Raw genomic sequence first — 13,523 nt, 5'->3', positions numbered from 1 at the left:
TTTTTCTTATCATTTTACTGATTTGTTTATATAAGATATTAATATAGTTCCAACATAAAATCAACATTATTAGTAACCTCTTTTTCCTTTTCCCCAACATTTTATTTGAAGTACTTACTCCTAGTTAATACCAATAAGACAAACAGAAAGTTTATTCAAGTTTTCATAGGTACTCTACTTTCTCTCCTCATTTTTGAAATTGTGTCATATTTACTTTGCATGCTATACTGTTTCCCTAATAATTATCATTTAATCATAGTTCTGAGGTAAAATAAATGTAATGTTCACCACCAGTCCTTATTTCAAAATCTCTCATGTCTTTTTACCTAAAGCTTGTTCTCTTACAGATTCCTCAGGAACAACACTCCTGAGTGGTCATATAAGTTTGTCTGTAGTCTTTGCTTGAAGGTCAGTTCGGTTGGACATAAAACTCAGCCTGCCACTTCCTTTTGAGTATTTAAAATATGTTACTGCATTATCTTCTGACATAAAGTGTTGGTGATGACAGTGTGATTTTGTTTCTTTTAAAAGTTCAATAATTTTACTAGATAATCTCTCAATGTTGACATTCCTGATTTCCCTTTCAATATATAGTTTTAAATTGTCTTTTATTTTAGAAACACTTTCTTGAATTGGGTTTTTAGCATTTGGTTCTATTTCTTTTAGTTTTCTTCTTTGAAATTCCTATTACATATATGTTGAGTCTTTTTCTTTTTTGTCAATTTAGGTATCTTTTGTTTCCTTTTGAATCCTTTGGATTTTATTTTATTTTTTAATTTCAAAAATCTGTCCTTATCTTGTATTTATCTAAGGCATTGTTTATTGTGTATTTGCATTTTTTCTAATTTAGTCTACATTTTTGATAGAATTGTCTTTTCAAATTCTTTCCTGAGTGTTATCTTTTTCAAATCATCCTTTTTCTTTTTTAAAATCTTTATTGTTGAAAGTATTACATGTCCTCCTTTTCCCCCCATTGATCTTGTCTAACCCTCCTCCCCCACTCCCCACCCCAGGCCTTCACCACCCCAAATCATCCTTTTTCTGTAATACATCTTATTTCTGAGTTTTTCTAGTTGTTTTATGTTGTTCTTCACAGTGTCTATACTTTATAAGTTTTAGTTCATTCTGAAATGTCAGATTATAGTTTATTGTATTGTAAGCATGTCATTTTTGGCTCCTTATTCCTTTTTTTGGTTAATCCTCACCAGAGGGGTTTTTTTTGTTTTTTTTTTTCCCATTGATTTTTAGAGAGAGTGGAAAGGAGAGGGAGAGAGAGAGAAAAACATCAATTCCAGAGACACACTGATTGTTGTCTCCCACACATGCCCCATCCAGGGCCAAGGATTGAACCTGTAACCCAGGTACATGCCCTTGACTAGGAATAGAACCAGCAACCCTTTGGTGTCCAGGCCGATGCTCTAACCACTGAGAAACCGGCCCTTATTCTTTTTCCTCATAATAATTTGCATGGAATTCACCTGTAACTCTTGCTTTTGATCATGTTTTAAGTAAAATAAAATCTCCTGTGCTTAGGAGAAAGGGGTGTGGTTCATATTGCTTTTCTAGCTTCATGGCTCTGTTATGTTGCTTTCCCAAAGTGACAGAAAATGGGGTCTCATACTTGATATTCCTCTACTCCTCGGCCCTGCTTTTATCTGTATCTTTTCTTTGCCCCATTTATGTCTTGCTCAAATCAGGCTCTTTTTCCCAGTTGTCTTTCCTCAGTTGTAGGGTCATAGAAGGGAGCTGAGAAGGCTGAGAGCTTACACAGCTAGGAAAGCTCCAACACCACAGGACTGGCACATTACAGGTCTCTTGCATTCAACTACAAAGTCTCCTGCATTACTCCTTTCTCTGTTTGGGTTGTTGTTCTCATACTGGCCTGTCTGCCTCAGTGAAATGCTCTTCCCAATTCCTTTTCTCAGCGCTGTTGGCAGCCAGTCAGCTTTCCCTCCACATGCTCCCATACTACTGCTGATGTCATACAGGTTGGTTCCTGTGAGCCACACCTATTTGTATTTGGGAACTCATAGGTGAAGCCTTGTTGCCTACTTTTGTTGCAGGTGTTGACTGTACAGTTTTTAGTTGAGCTCTGCGTTTATGGTAGGATTCTAGTAGACTCAAAAACTACACAATGCTATTTTTCCAGAATCCTCTCTAAGTCACTCTTTTTGGTAATTTACCCATTTTTAGCTTTCCACATAATCCTATGCTTATGAAATATATTTTATTTCTATTTGATTGGGTTCCTCAAGTTTTTTTTTTATTTAACACTTCGAATTTTATGAAGACACCTATCATGCTCACCTATCTCTACTTCCTTAATACCACAAAAATACATGTGCTTCAAATTTTTATCTTTCCCTCTTCTTCAAAACCTTAAAATTAACTAGATTTTTATCAAAGTTTCAAAATATATTAGCATAATTAAAGCTGACCAGAACCCATCCCAAAGGAAATATATTTAAAATCACATTGAATAATGAGAAAATTTACTCAGCTAAAAACTACCTTATATCAACAAGAGAGCATTCCAAACATAATCTTCCCATTGTCTTTAGGTTTTCTTGAAGTTCTCTTAAACAGTTAATATTCACTACTAGTTCAACACCCACGTCATACAGCAAGACCTATGAAAACAATAACTTTAAGTCTATGGAAAGATAATACATAAAAAATTTTTTTGCAAATGAAAAGCTTCATAAAATTGGATTAAGTAAATCCAGGATAAAAATACAAAATGCATTTACTTTCATGACTATATTTTTAACTCTGCATTTACCTCTACCAATGTGTCTGTAACCATTCTGATGATCTGGCCTCTTCGCCACTGATTGTTATTTGGAATCTTAACAGCACAGTGCATATCATTTTCCCATTTAATAGGTTCCCATTTTGAATTTTCGTAAGCAGCTACCATCTTTTCTTCTAAACTATGTAAAGAAAAAATATTTTAACTTTCTAAACCTTTTCTGACAACATAAAATTCTCTGACCACATGTCTAGTCCAGCCCAACTGAATCTCTTTCTTCCTTGATTACCCACACTATTTCCACTGTAGGGTCTTTGAACTAGCTCTTCCCTCTGTCTGACATGAACTTCCCCCAGATATCTTCATGGTTTACTTCCCTCTCCTCCATTAAGATCCATTTCAAATGTCATTGTCTCTGAGGTCTTCCTTGATCATTCTAAAATTATCTTCCTCCCCAAATGCTTTATTTTTTTCTATTGTCTTTATCACCATCGGCTACACTAAATATTTTTTCACTGTTTCTCCCTCTACAAGAATTTAAGCTCTATAAAGCAAAGACTTGTCTGTGTTTTTACCACTGTAACCCAACACTTAGAACACTGGCTGTCAAATAATTAGTGCTCAATAAGCATTTGTGGAATGAATAAATTCTAATATAGTGAAGTTAGCTAGTAAAGATAGTAATTGTATACTTTTACTTAGTAAAAAGTAGACTATTTAGCTGAAATAATTTATCTACTTTTAAAATTCTACATTTATGCCCTAACCGGTTTTGCTCAGTGGCTAGAGCATCGGCCTGGGGACTGAAGGGTCCCAGGCTCATTTCTGGTCAAGGGCATGTACCTTGGTTGCAAGCACATACCGGTAGGGAGTGTGCAGGAGGCAGCTGATTGATGTTTCTCTCTCATTGATGTTTCTAACTCTCTATCCCTCTCCCTTCCTCTCTATAAAAAATTAATAAAATATATTTAAAAAAATAAAAAATTCTACATTTATGACTTCTAGATCTTTGACATAAAATATAGAAAAAAAGAATAAAATCATATGCAATATGTTTTCCTTATATCATATACCTATTAAGTAAGTTTTCTGTTAATAACCACTGAACATAAATCTTCTCAGGAGATATTACATTACAGATATGCACAGGCAGTTCCTTATTGTAAAGTGACTGAAGATTCTCATTAGGTAGAGATTTTGCCGTCACAGAATTTAAGTTGTTTACTTCATTTGAAATAATTTCTTCTGGAGAAGGATCCCACACTTCAGTATGCTTTTTGGAATTATCTTTGATGGTGTACCTGAAAAATAACAAAACCCATTAGCAAAAAACGGCAGTTCACAAAATATTTGTTTGCATTTGCTTAGATACAGAGATGAATGAGTTTTAGCTGTGACTCACTGCTTCACAGTTTTGATATATTAAATAGCAATTTTACTCTTTTTTAAAAAGTTATTAAATACCACCAAAGTAAGCACAAAAAGAAAAACCTAAAAGCCAAACTTTTTATCTTAAAAACACAGCTTAAAATACCAACTTTTGTCCTGGCTGGTGTGTCGGGATGGGGGGTCACCAGCTCGATTCCTAGTCAGGATATATGCCTGGGTTTCAGGGGTTCAGTCACCAGTTAGGGTGCATTTGGGATGCAGCTGATCAATGTTTGTCAGTTGGGGTACATATGGGATAGAGCCAATTGATGTTTCTCCCTTCTCTCTCCCTAAAAGAAAAAAAGAAAATGCCAACTTTGGCCCTGGCTGGTGTGGCTCAGTTGGTTGGAGTGTCTTCCCCTACACAGAAAAGTCATGGGTTTGATTCTCGGTCAGGGCACATACCCAGGTTGCGGGACTGAACCCCATCGGGGCACATCAACCAATCTCTCCCATCCTCTCTCTCTAAGATCAATAAAAGCATGTCCTTGGTGATGATTTTTAAAAAGTACCAACTTTGCTCATAATTTCACCATTTCCCATTGGTATTTTGTACTCACCAAGACTTTTCAGTTTTTTGATAACTTGAATATTTCTCCTCGACTAAAACATATCAATGTTTGCCAATTAAAGTGCAAGTGGAAAACAAATGCTATTAAAGGGTATTAGGAGCAAAATTATTAAATAAAGAGTTTAGAATGTTTAATTTACATGATTAGTTCAGACTCTAACCACAGATAATTAGATGCCATTTTCTATTTCTATAAAGGAAAAAGTTAATTCCTTTCACCATAAGTTTGAAATTTAGCTAACCAAGATGACCGATTTTTGCTGCTAAATCAAATGGACAGTTTTCAGTCCTTATCTGACATGAACTCTGAGCACTAGCCAAGAGCATAACTCAAAGAAATACCAGTTTCTATGGCCAAGAAAGAACTGTACCTCTAACTTTTGGCTACAACAGAAGTAATTTAATTGTTTGACATACGTCCATGTAACAATATTAATATTGATGAGTAACTTGAGGGCATGTTCTCAGATTGACACATACATGTTATCTTCTACTGTGTGTTAACTATACTTTATGACAAGATGGACTATTTTTTTAAAATTTCAGCTTTACTGAGGCATAACTGATATATGACATTGTAAGATATTTAAATGATACATACATTTTTTATCAAAATCCATAACTATGCACCTTAAAGAGGGTGAATTTTTATTGTATATGTTGTATTTCAATAACTTTGACTTAACAAAACTCAGTCTAATATATTTAAGAGAGTTTCCTTTCACCTCTTTCTCTTCCTCACTTAGGACCTATATTAGAAAAAGGACAGGCCCTCTCTTTTTTGCTACTAGTTCTTCTAGTGTTAGGGAGGGGAGGGGAAGCAAGACCACACACTGAGCACTTGATTGCAAGCCTCTGCTGGGTGTCATTGCTTCTCTGGCTTATTATCAAATATAATACCCTTCTCTGGGTATTATCAAATATTGGCTTTCTTAAGGGCTATATGTGGGAGTTCTTCAGAAAATCCGTAAAGGGTCACCCCTCTGCATAAGTCTCTATTGTGGAAGAATTGCTTTGTCTTGACTCCAAACCCTCCCAATCTCTTCCTCACCACCACTCTGCCCTTATGCTTCTAGGGCCATCTCAACCACTGTCCTGCCCTGAGTATCAGCACAATGGCTCAAGCCTGCTTCTCTTTCAAAGTATCTACTTGAACCCAGGAAAATTCACATTTCTCCAAATGGAAATGTGGGGTACTCTACCGGTACGCTTATTCTGTATCCTGCCTTCTCTCTTCCTAATTCTCTTTTCAAACAGGTACAAGAGGCTGCCTAAGTAGACGTTCAATCTAGAAATAAGGTGCCAGTATCCTTTTCTAACATGCACCTTCAATCTCTAGGAGCCATTCTCCTGGTTTCAGGATTCCTTAGGGATGGAGGGAAAAGCCACCCTAGTCCCCATTAGACTAATGACTTCAATTGTTGTTCCCAACCTAACAACAGGGAAAAAATCCCACCTATGGCCCAAGTAGATACCCAAAGGGAATGACATGCCAGTTTCCCTTCTTGTGAATGAAGTGTTACATATGAACTAAAAATAAAAGTTTACAGGTCTACTTACCCTACTTCATAGGATGCTAGGCCCTCTTTGATTAGCTGGTCATTAATACTAGTAGGAGTCATTCCAGGAGCACCAAGAGAATCAAAAAGCTCAACTAAAAGCACGTTATCTTCCAGAATTCCTATAAAACCATTAAGACTTGTTTAGGGAAAGAAATAAATATGTTGTAAAATATACTAAATGAAGCAATTAAAAAAACTGGAAACTTTTTTCATTTTGCGTACATGAGGTTTCTTGCTGAATAATGTCAAAGTCTCTAAGGGTAAAAGTATCATTTTGCAGACATAAAAGAATTGCAATGTTATCTATAGCATATACAAAATAATAAAATGTTCATTTTATGCTATTGTGTGGTGTTCTATAATGAACCAAAAGCAGTTTAAAACTTTTAGATTCAGAAAAAAATATAAATTGACATATATTCATTGAAAAGTTGTTTTTTGTATGTTTTTACACTGTTTTATCAGATTCAATCAAGTTCCAGAGGACAAAAAAATGAATAAAAATTAATTCAGGTCAGTGATTATTTGAAAAGGTTTATGGTTTTTATAAAAAGGGCACAAAGTTAAAAATAACAAAAACTCAAGCTAGAACCCTTAAGTAGAATTTTTCCCATCTCTTAATCAACTGGGATTTTACGACAAACCATCTAAATTTCTTTTAGAAAACAAATTGGTTGATTGTTTATTAGATCTATTTCTTAAACTAAACTAGGAGTTAGCTGAGGGTAAAGTTTATATCGCATGTGCCTATTTACTTATTTATGGGACACAGCATAAAGAATCTGCTCAATGAGTATCTAATAAATGATAGAGGAATTTCTTTAGGCAACACATACTTCTAAGCATGGAGATCAGTTTATGCCTGCACCTTCCATATATTAGTAGCTGGTACCTGCTAGAACAGTGGTCGGCAAACTGTGGCTCGCGAGCCACATGCGGCTCTTTGGCCCCTTGAGTGTGGCTCTTCCACAAAATACCACGGCCTGGGCGAGTCTATTTTGAAGAAGTGGCGTTAGAAGAAGTTCAAGTTTAAAAAATTTGGCTCTCGCCCTAACCGGTTTGGCTCAGTGGATAGCGTTGGCCTGCGGACTGAGGGTCCCAGGTTCGATTCCGGTCAAGGGCATGTACCTTGGTTGCGGGCACATCCCCAGTAGGGGGTGTGCAGGAGGCAGCTGATGGATATTTCTCTCTCATTGATGTTTCTAACTCTCTATCCCTTTCCCTTCCTCTCTGTAAAATATCAATAAAATATATATTAAAAAAAATTTGGCTCTCAAAAGAAATTTCAATCGTTGTACTGTTGATATTTGGCTCTGTTGACTAATGAGTTTGCCGACCACTGTGCTAGAGAACGATGATTCCAAATGAAAAGATAAACTGTTACCAACAGTAACATCCTATATCATCTACTAATAAGAATACATACTAGAAAAGGTTTTTCAAGAACCTGAAAATCATTTATAATTACTTTTCAATAGACCAGGTACATTATCTAGAAACAAAAGGCGGAGAGCCTCAATAAACTTTGATCTCCTTACTTTCTATCTCTTATGTTCCCTTCAGTTATCTGATTTCCTACTTCCCATGAATCAAGTTCTTTATTCCAACAGGGCCAGCTTTCCTTGTGTTCTGTACCTTCACCACCTCGCTGCTCTGCTCCTACTTCAAATTTAAATGTCCCTTGCTTTATAAGTTAGCAATGCATATTAATGGGAAGCTCTCATTCTCATCTGTGGTAGTTCACTTTATTATAAATGTCTTGAACTCTCAATCTCATCACTGTGCAGGTTAGTGGGGAAAGCTATTTTAGGTTGAGCAGGGCCTTCTGGTTAGTAACTATGATCTAGGTTAATAACTATGGTACGACTAGTGTTTGGATGCTGTTGGTATATCAAATAAGTAAGAAAGAAAAGGGGAGTCAAGAAAAAAACCCAGGGAGCCCAGGCTGTCCACAGGAGGGGACATTCATAGGAGGAGCTCAAAATCAACAGAATAAATATCAAAAGGGAAGTTGGGAAGCATAATTATCTAGGTTAAAGCTCAAAATCAGTGGTTACTCAAGGACTAAGAGGCCCTTAATTTATTGCTCAGATCAGAGAAGCCAGATATAAAAATTCTATAGACTTAAGGATTCAATTTTTATAATCATATTCCTCTTTTATGGGACTATTTCTTCAGAAAAATTCCTTATATAAAAGTGAATAAATTATCACATATGTCATCATTTCTAGGCTATGTGATCTTGAGCACTTGATCTCTAAGCTTCAGTTTCCTCATTGTAAAACAGGCTAATAATCTGACAATGGTTGGGTTCATTTAATGGTAGTATGAGAAAAGTGAAAAAATGGATATAGCCCTGGCTGGTTTTGCTCAGTGGTTAAGAGTAGTGGCCCTCAGACCAAAGGGTCATGGGTTCGTTTCCCAGTCAAAGGCACATACCTCAGTTGCAGGTTCCCTAGCCCCAGTAGGGGCTCGTGCGGGATGCAACCAATTGATGTGTATCCCTCATGAATGTTTCACTCTCTTTCCCCTTCCTTCTTCTCTTCCATCTCTCCCCCTCCTCCCTCCCTTACATTCTGTCTAAAAATCAATGGAAAAAATACCCTCAGGTGAGGATTAAAAAAAAAAAAAAAAAAAAGACAGAAAAGAAAAAAATGACATAGTAAAAATTACCCTTAAAATCCCATAAATCAACCCTAAGCAGACATGGTCTTGTGTATCCTACACTAGTACTCATTAAAACCAACAAAGCCAGTGTTGATCATAGCTTTGGAACATATAAAGCCTCAGATAAATAAGATCCACAATCCCCCTATCCAAGCCCCTTGGAATAAGACATGTTTCAGATTTCTTCAAATTGAGAAAAGTTGCATATTTTATAATAACCCCAGCAGATTCTGAGACAGCATCCCACAAATGAACATTACTATCCCGAAGTGGAATATATGCAGGTCCTTAAATTATGTCATTTTGTTATAACATTGATGAGATGCCTAGGAACTAAACTCGTTTATATCAATTAACCTATGGTAAAAATGGTTTCGTTACATGTTGTTTTGCTTAAGGTCTCAGAACCTATCGACCATGTTAAGTGAGGACTGACTATGTGACTATTCATTGTAAAGGAGGCAGAAATTATATACATACATATATATGCGTGTGTATATATACATATACATATACATATACATATACATATACATATACATATACATATATATATATATATCCTCATGTTGATTCAGATTAGGTTTTGCCATTGAAGTTTTGATTTTCACAATTTGTTGGTTACCAAATTGTTGGCTAGTGTCAGCCTATGTCTTAGACTCAAACAATGCCAAAAAAGAAGTAACTTTTTTCAAAATATACTGAGAGTCTATTGTTCAATTTACTTAAGTCAAATGAAATGAAAACAAACAAAAACTATTTACCAGTTATGTCTTCCCTCCCCTCACTTTCCTGCAAATTAAACACTGACATCCATCATTGCAAAATCAGGGACACAGTCCTGGCAAAAATGCAAACAGAAATAAGAGAAGCTAATTCCTAGCTTTAGGGCTTTCAAGAGGCTGTGTTAAGGGTGACTTGATCTTTAAAAGTAATTTTTACCTCATGTACTGATTTAAAACAATAGATTGCAAGCATGTCAAACTCAAAGGCTAACATGGCCAAATAAACAAGGTTTAAGTTTATGTGGGCTGCAAAAAAACAAAATCTTCAACTTTCATAGAAATATAGGTTTATTTCAATGGAGACATGCTGAATACAAAAGGCTGAAATAAATGAGTAATCGTTAACATAAAATAACAGAAAATTTTAATAAAATTATTATTTTTTCTTGAACATTAACTTACCAGACACTGAATAACTGCACAAATTAATAAGTGTAACACAAATAAACCTATTTTTCTTGTTCAAAAGTGAAATATTTCCTGTTGCACACACCAAACAAGTCAGTACAAGACTAATGATGTGGCAATCAGCTGCTAAAATATTCGCTGTTAGTATTAGTGGAGAGAAATGGTGGGCCTGCACATAAGGTGCTTAAGGGAAATGAATGCAACACGATTATAGTAATCAGTAATTAGCGAACATTGTAGTTCGTTATTAATAATTATGTATAACAGGATAATATAAAAACTAAGTTATGACATTTTTATTAAAATGTGTCCTACATATTGTTATATTGGCTGGGCCACAAAAATGTTCATTGTGGGCCACATGCAGCCCAAGTGGCGAGTTTGACATGCTTGCTCTAAGAGCATAGAAGACATTACTCCATTTTACCTAATTTCAATAAAAGTTATCTTTGCTACTCTTGTTGATGACACACTGAATTTATTATAAGACCTGGTAAATGTTATACTTATTTAAAATTATGTATGATCACAGAGCAAAAAATAAAAATGAAAATAGCTTACTAATGACTGAACATGTCATAAATTTATCTTGAGTTTTTTCTTCAAATTTTTCTTTAGCTTTTTTGGACCACTGCAATGTCCCTTTACATGGTTCAATATAGGCCAGCTTACATTTAATTGCCTGTGTCAAACAAAATTGCACCATTAAGAAAGTAAACTTAATTTCTAGTTATTTTACAATTAAAATTTTATGTGTGTTCAAACTAAACTTTGTGTTTGAATTTAATACATATTCAGAAAATAAATATGGAAGATGCCTATGACAGTACTTTATAAATGCAAGTAATTGGAATCAACAGGGTATTGTACACAGATACTGGAATAACAAGCATCTATTAAAAGAATTATAAGAACCTTATGCTACATTATTAAATGAGAAAAGCAGGATATAGGACTGTATACAGCATAATCCTATAATTGTTAAAAAGAGATGATGCATCTTATGGAAGTATGTTAAAAATATTGAATAATTCTAAGTGATTACCCTCATTTTGCTTATCTATATTTTTAAGCATTTTCTATAACTTTCTACCCATTTTTAAAATGCAAAATACTGCTCAACAGCAATTCAGAGGATTACAGAAGGCTACGTTGTTCTTTTCTTCATTCTTGGAGACATTTCTTTCTCTTGCACATCTATATATATAAAAACCCAGGGTCCATAATGACCAACTGAAGGCTTGACCAAACACCAGAAGACAGTCCTGCAGTCAGTGCTGGGTTGCCGTGGTGACCCAGCACTGGCTGCCATCGGTGCAGGTGCAGCGACCCAGCACTGACTGCCCAGGGGACTGTGGATCAGGCCCAGAGAGAGACCCAGAGAGAGAGGCAGGGTCTGATCCTCAGCCTCCATGGCAGCTCTTGGTCAGCCGTTGCCTCTCTTTTTCTCTCCAGGCTTCACCAGCAGCTGTGCTTCTGTTTCTCTCCAGGCCTCCGTGGGGGCTGCTGATCAGCCCTGCCTCTCTGATCAGGCCCGGAGACGCTGACTGGCATAGAGACTGACCAATTAGAACCAAATCTGGGTGAACTGTGAGGAACCAATGGCTGCCTAGGAGGCGGAGCTTTTGATGCTGACTGGCATAGAATCCGACCAATCAGAACCAAATTGGCTGGCAGGGGAGGACAGTTGGGGGCGAGATCAGGGCTGCAGGGGAGAGCAGTTGGGGGCAAGATCAGGCCAACAGGGGAGGGCCACTGGAGGTGAGATCAGGCTGGCAGGGGAGGGCAGTTGGGGGCAACCAGGCCAGCAGGGAGGGCAGTTGGGGGTCAGATCAGGCTGGTAGGGGAGGGCAGTTAGGGGCAAGATCAGGCCGGCAGGGGAGGGCAGTTAGGGGCAAGATCAGGCCGGCAGGGGAGGGCCATTGGGGGCAAGATCAGGCTGGCAGGGGAGGGCAGTTGGGGGCGAGATCAAGCTAGCAGGGGAGGGCAGTTGGGGGCAACCAGGCCAGCAGGGGAGGGTGGATGGGGGTGAGTTCAGGCCAGCAGGGGAGGGCCATGTGGGGCGAGATCAGGTCAGCAGGGGAGTGTAGTTAGGGGCAACTAGGCCAGCAGGGGAGGGCAGTTAGGAGTGATCAGGCAGGCAGAGGCAGTTGGGGACAAGATCAGGCCAGCAGGGGAGGGAAGTTAGGGGCAATCAGGCAGGCAGGCGGAGGCAGTTAGGGGTGATCAGGCAGGCAGGTGAGTGGTTAGGAGCCAGCAGTCCCAGATTGTGAGGGGGATATCCGACTGCCAGTTTTGGCCCGATCCCACTGGCAGTCGGACATCCCCCAAGGGGTCCCCAATTGGAGAGGGTGCAGGCTGGGCTGAGGGACTCCCCCTCCTCCATGCACAAATTTCATGCACCGGGCGGGCAGGCCACTAGTATGTTATATACACTTAAACATAAATGGGATCACAGTAAAAGTACTTCTGTAATGAGCTTTTTTTTTTTTTTACACATACTCCTACCACATTATATAGATATTTCAAAATAACATTAAAAGCTGCAGACCAGAAAATTCTTATAAAGACACAAATATATACACATATATGTTTATAATGAATACTTAATTTGCTAAGAAACACATTATTTCTTAAATAGCAACTAGAGCAATTCTATAGTCCATGTAACAGAAATCATTTATAGACAAAAAATGTTAGTTACCAGAACATTTCTATGGTGAAATGACTTTTAAAAATACTTTCATACGTGTGCTAATATTCTAACCTTATGATTCACAATAAATAGATTACCTTCTCTGGGGGATTCAGAAATTCATCCTTTATTTTACGCATTTCTTTAAGTGTTATTTTTGCAGTATTGCCAAAGTCCACATATTTAACTTCAACTTCACGATTTCCAGGCAATCCTTCAAAAATTATGAAATTAGAAATCACAAACTTGGAAAGAAAACTCTATCTAGCAAAATTTAGAGTGATTTAAAGTCAACTAATACTTAAAAAACATTTAAAAAAATTGATTTTAGTGAGAGGAATGGAGAGAGGGAGGAAGGGAGAGGGAGAAAAGGGAAAGAAGGAGAGAGGGAGAGAAGGAGAGAGTGAGAGAGGGAAAAGGAGGGAGGGGGAGAGATGTGAGAAAGAAGCATCTACTTATTGCCTCCCATACATGCCCTAGTCAGAGAATGAACCCACAACCTGGGAATCTAAAATCTCCAAGGTATTACCCTAAGCAAGTTAATTTTTCTCTCCAACCCTCATTATTTCATCTGTAAAATGGGTATATCAAACAATCAAATCTTGTTCAACTTTTTTTTGAGAATTTACCTATTTAAAACATTTTACAAAGCACC

The 13,523-nt window shown here is 37.2% G+C and overlaps 1 protein-coding gene across 1 annotated transcript in view; it reads right to left on the bottom strand.

The window, feature by feature from the left end:
- The window catches only part of RNF17 (ring finger protein 17), a gene marked incomplete at both ends in the record, with an annotated part of 182,565 nt that overhangs the window by 52,736 nt on the left and 116,306 nt on the right, over positions 1–13,523 (bottom strand). Inside the window, 6 exons of the mRNA XM_080662142.1 lie at positions 2,512–2,630; positions 2,783–2,933; positions 3,826–4,053; positions 6,312–6,432; positions 10,735–10,855; positions 12,967–13,082. Coding sequence (XP_080518268.1) covers positions 2,512–2,630; positions 2,783–2,933; positions 3,826–4,053; positions 6,312–6,432; positions 10,735–10,855; positions 12,967–13,082 — 856 coding nt within the window. The remainder of the gene's footprint in view (positions 1–2,511; positions 2,631–2,782; positions 2,934–3,825; positions 4,054–6,311; positions 6,433–10,734; positions 10,856–12,966; positions 13,083–13,523) is intronic.

This window comes from Plecotus auritus, assembly GCF_963455305.1.
Source record: "Plecotus auritus genome assembly, chromosome: 3".
Classification (NCBI taxonomy): Eukaryota; Metazoa; Chordata; class Mammalia; order Chiroptera; family Vespertilionidae; genus Plecotus; species Plecotus auritus.
Note: the sequence above shows the minus strand (reverse complement) of the source record. Positions and strands in the feature narration are given on the sequence as shown.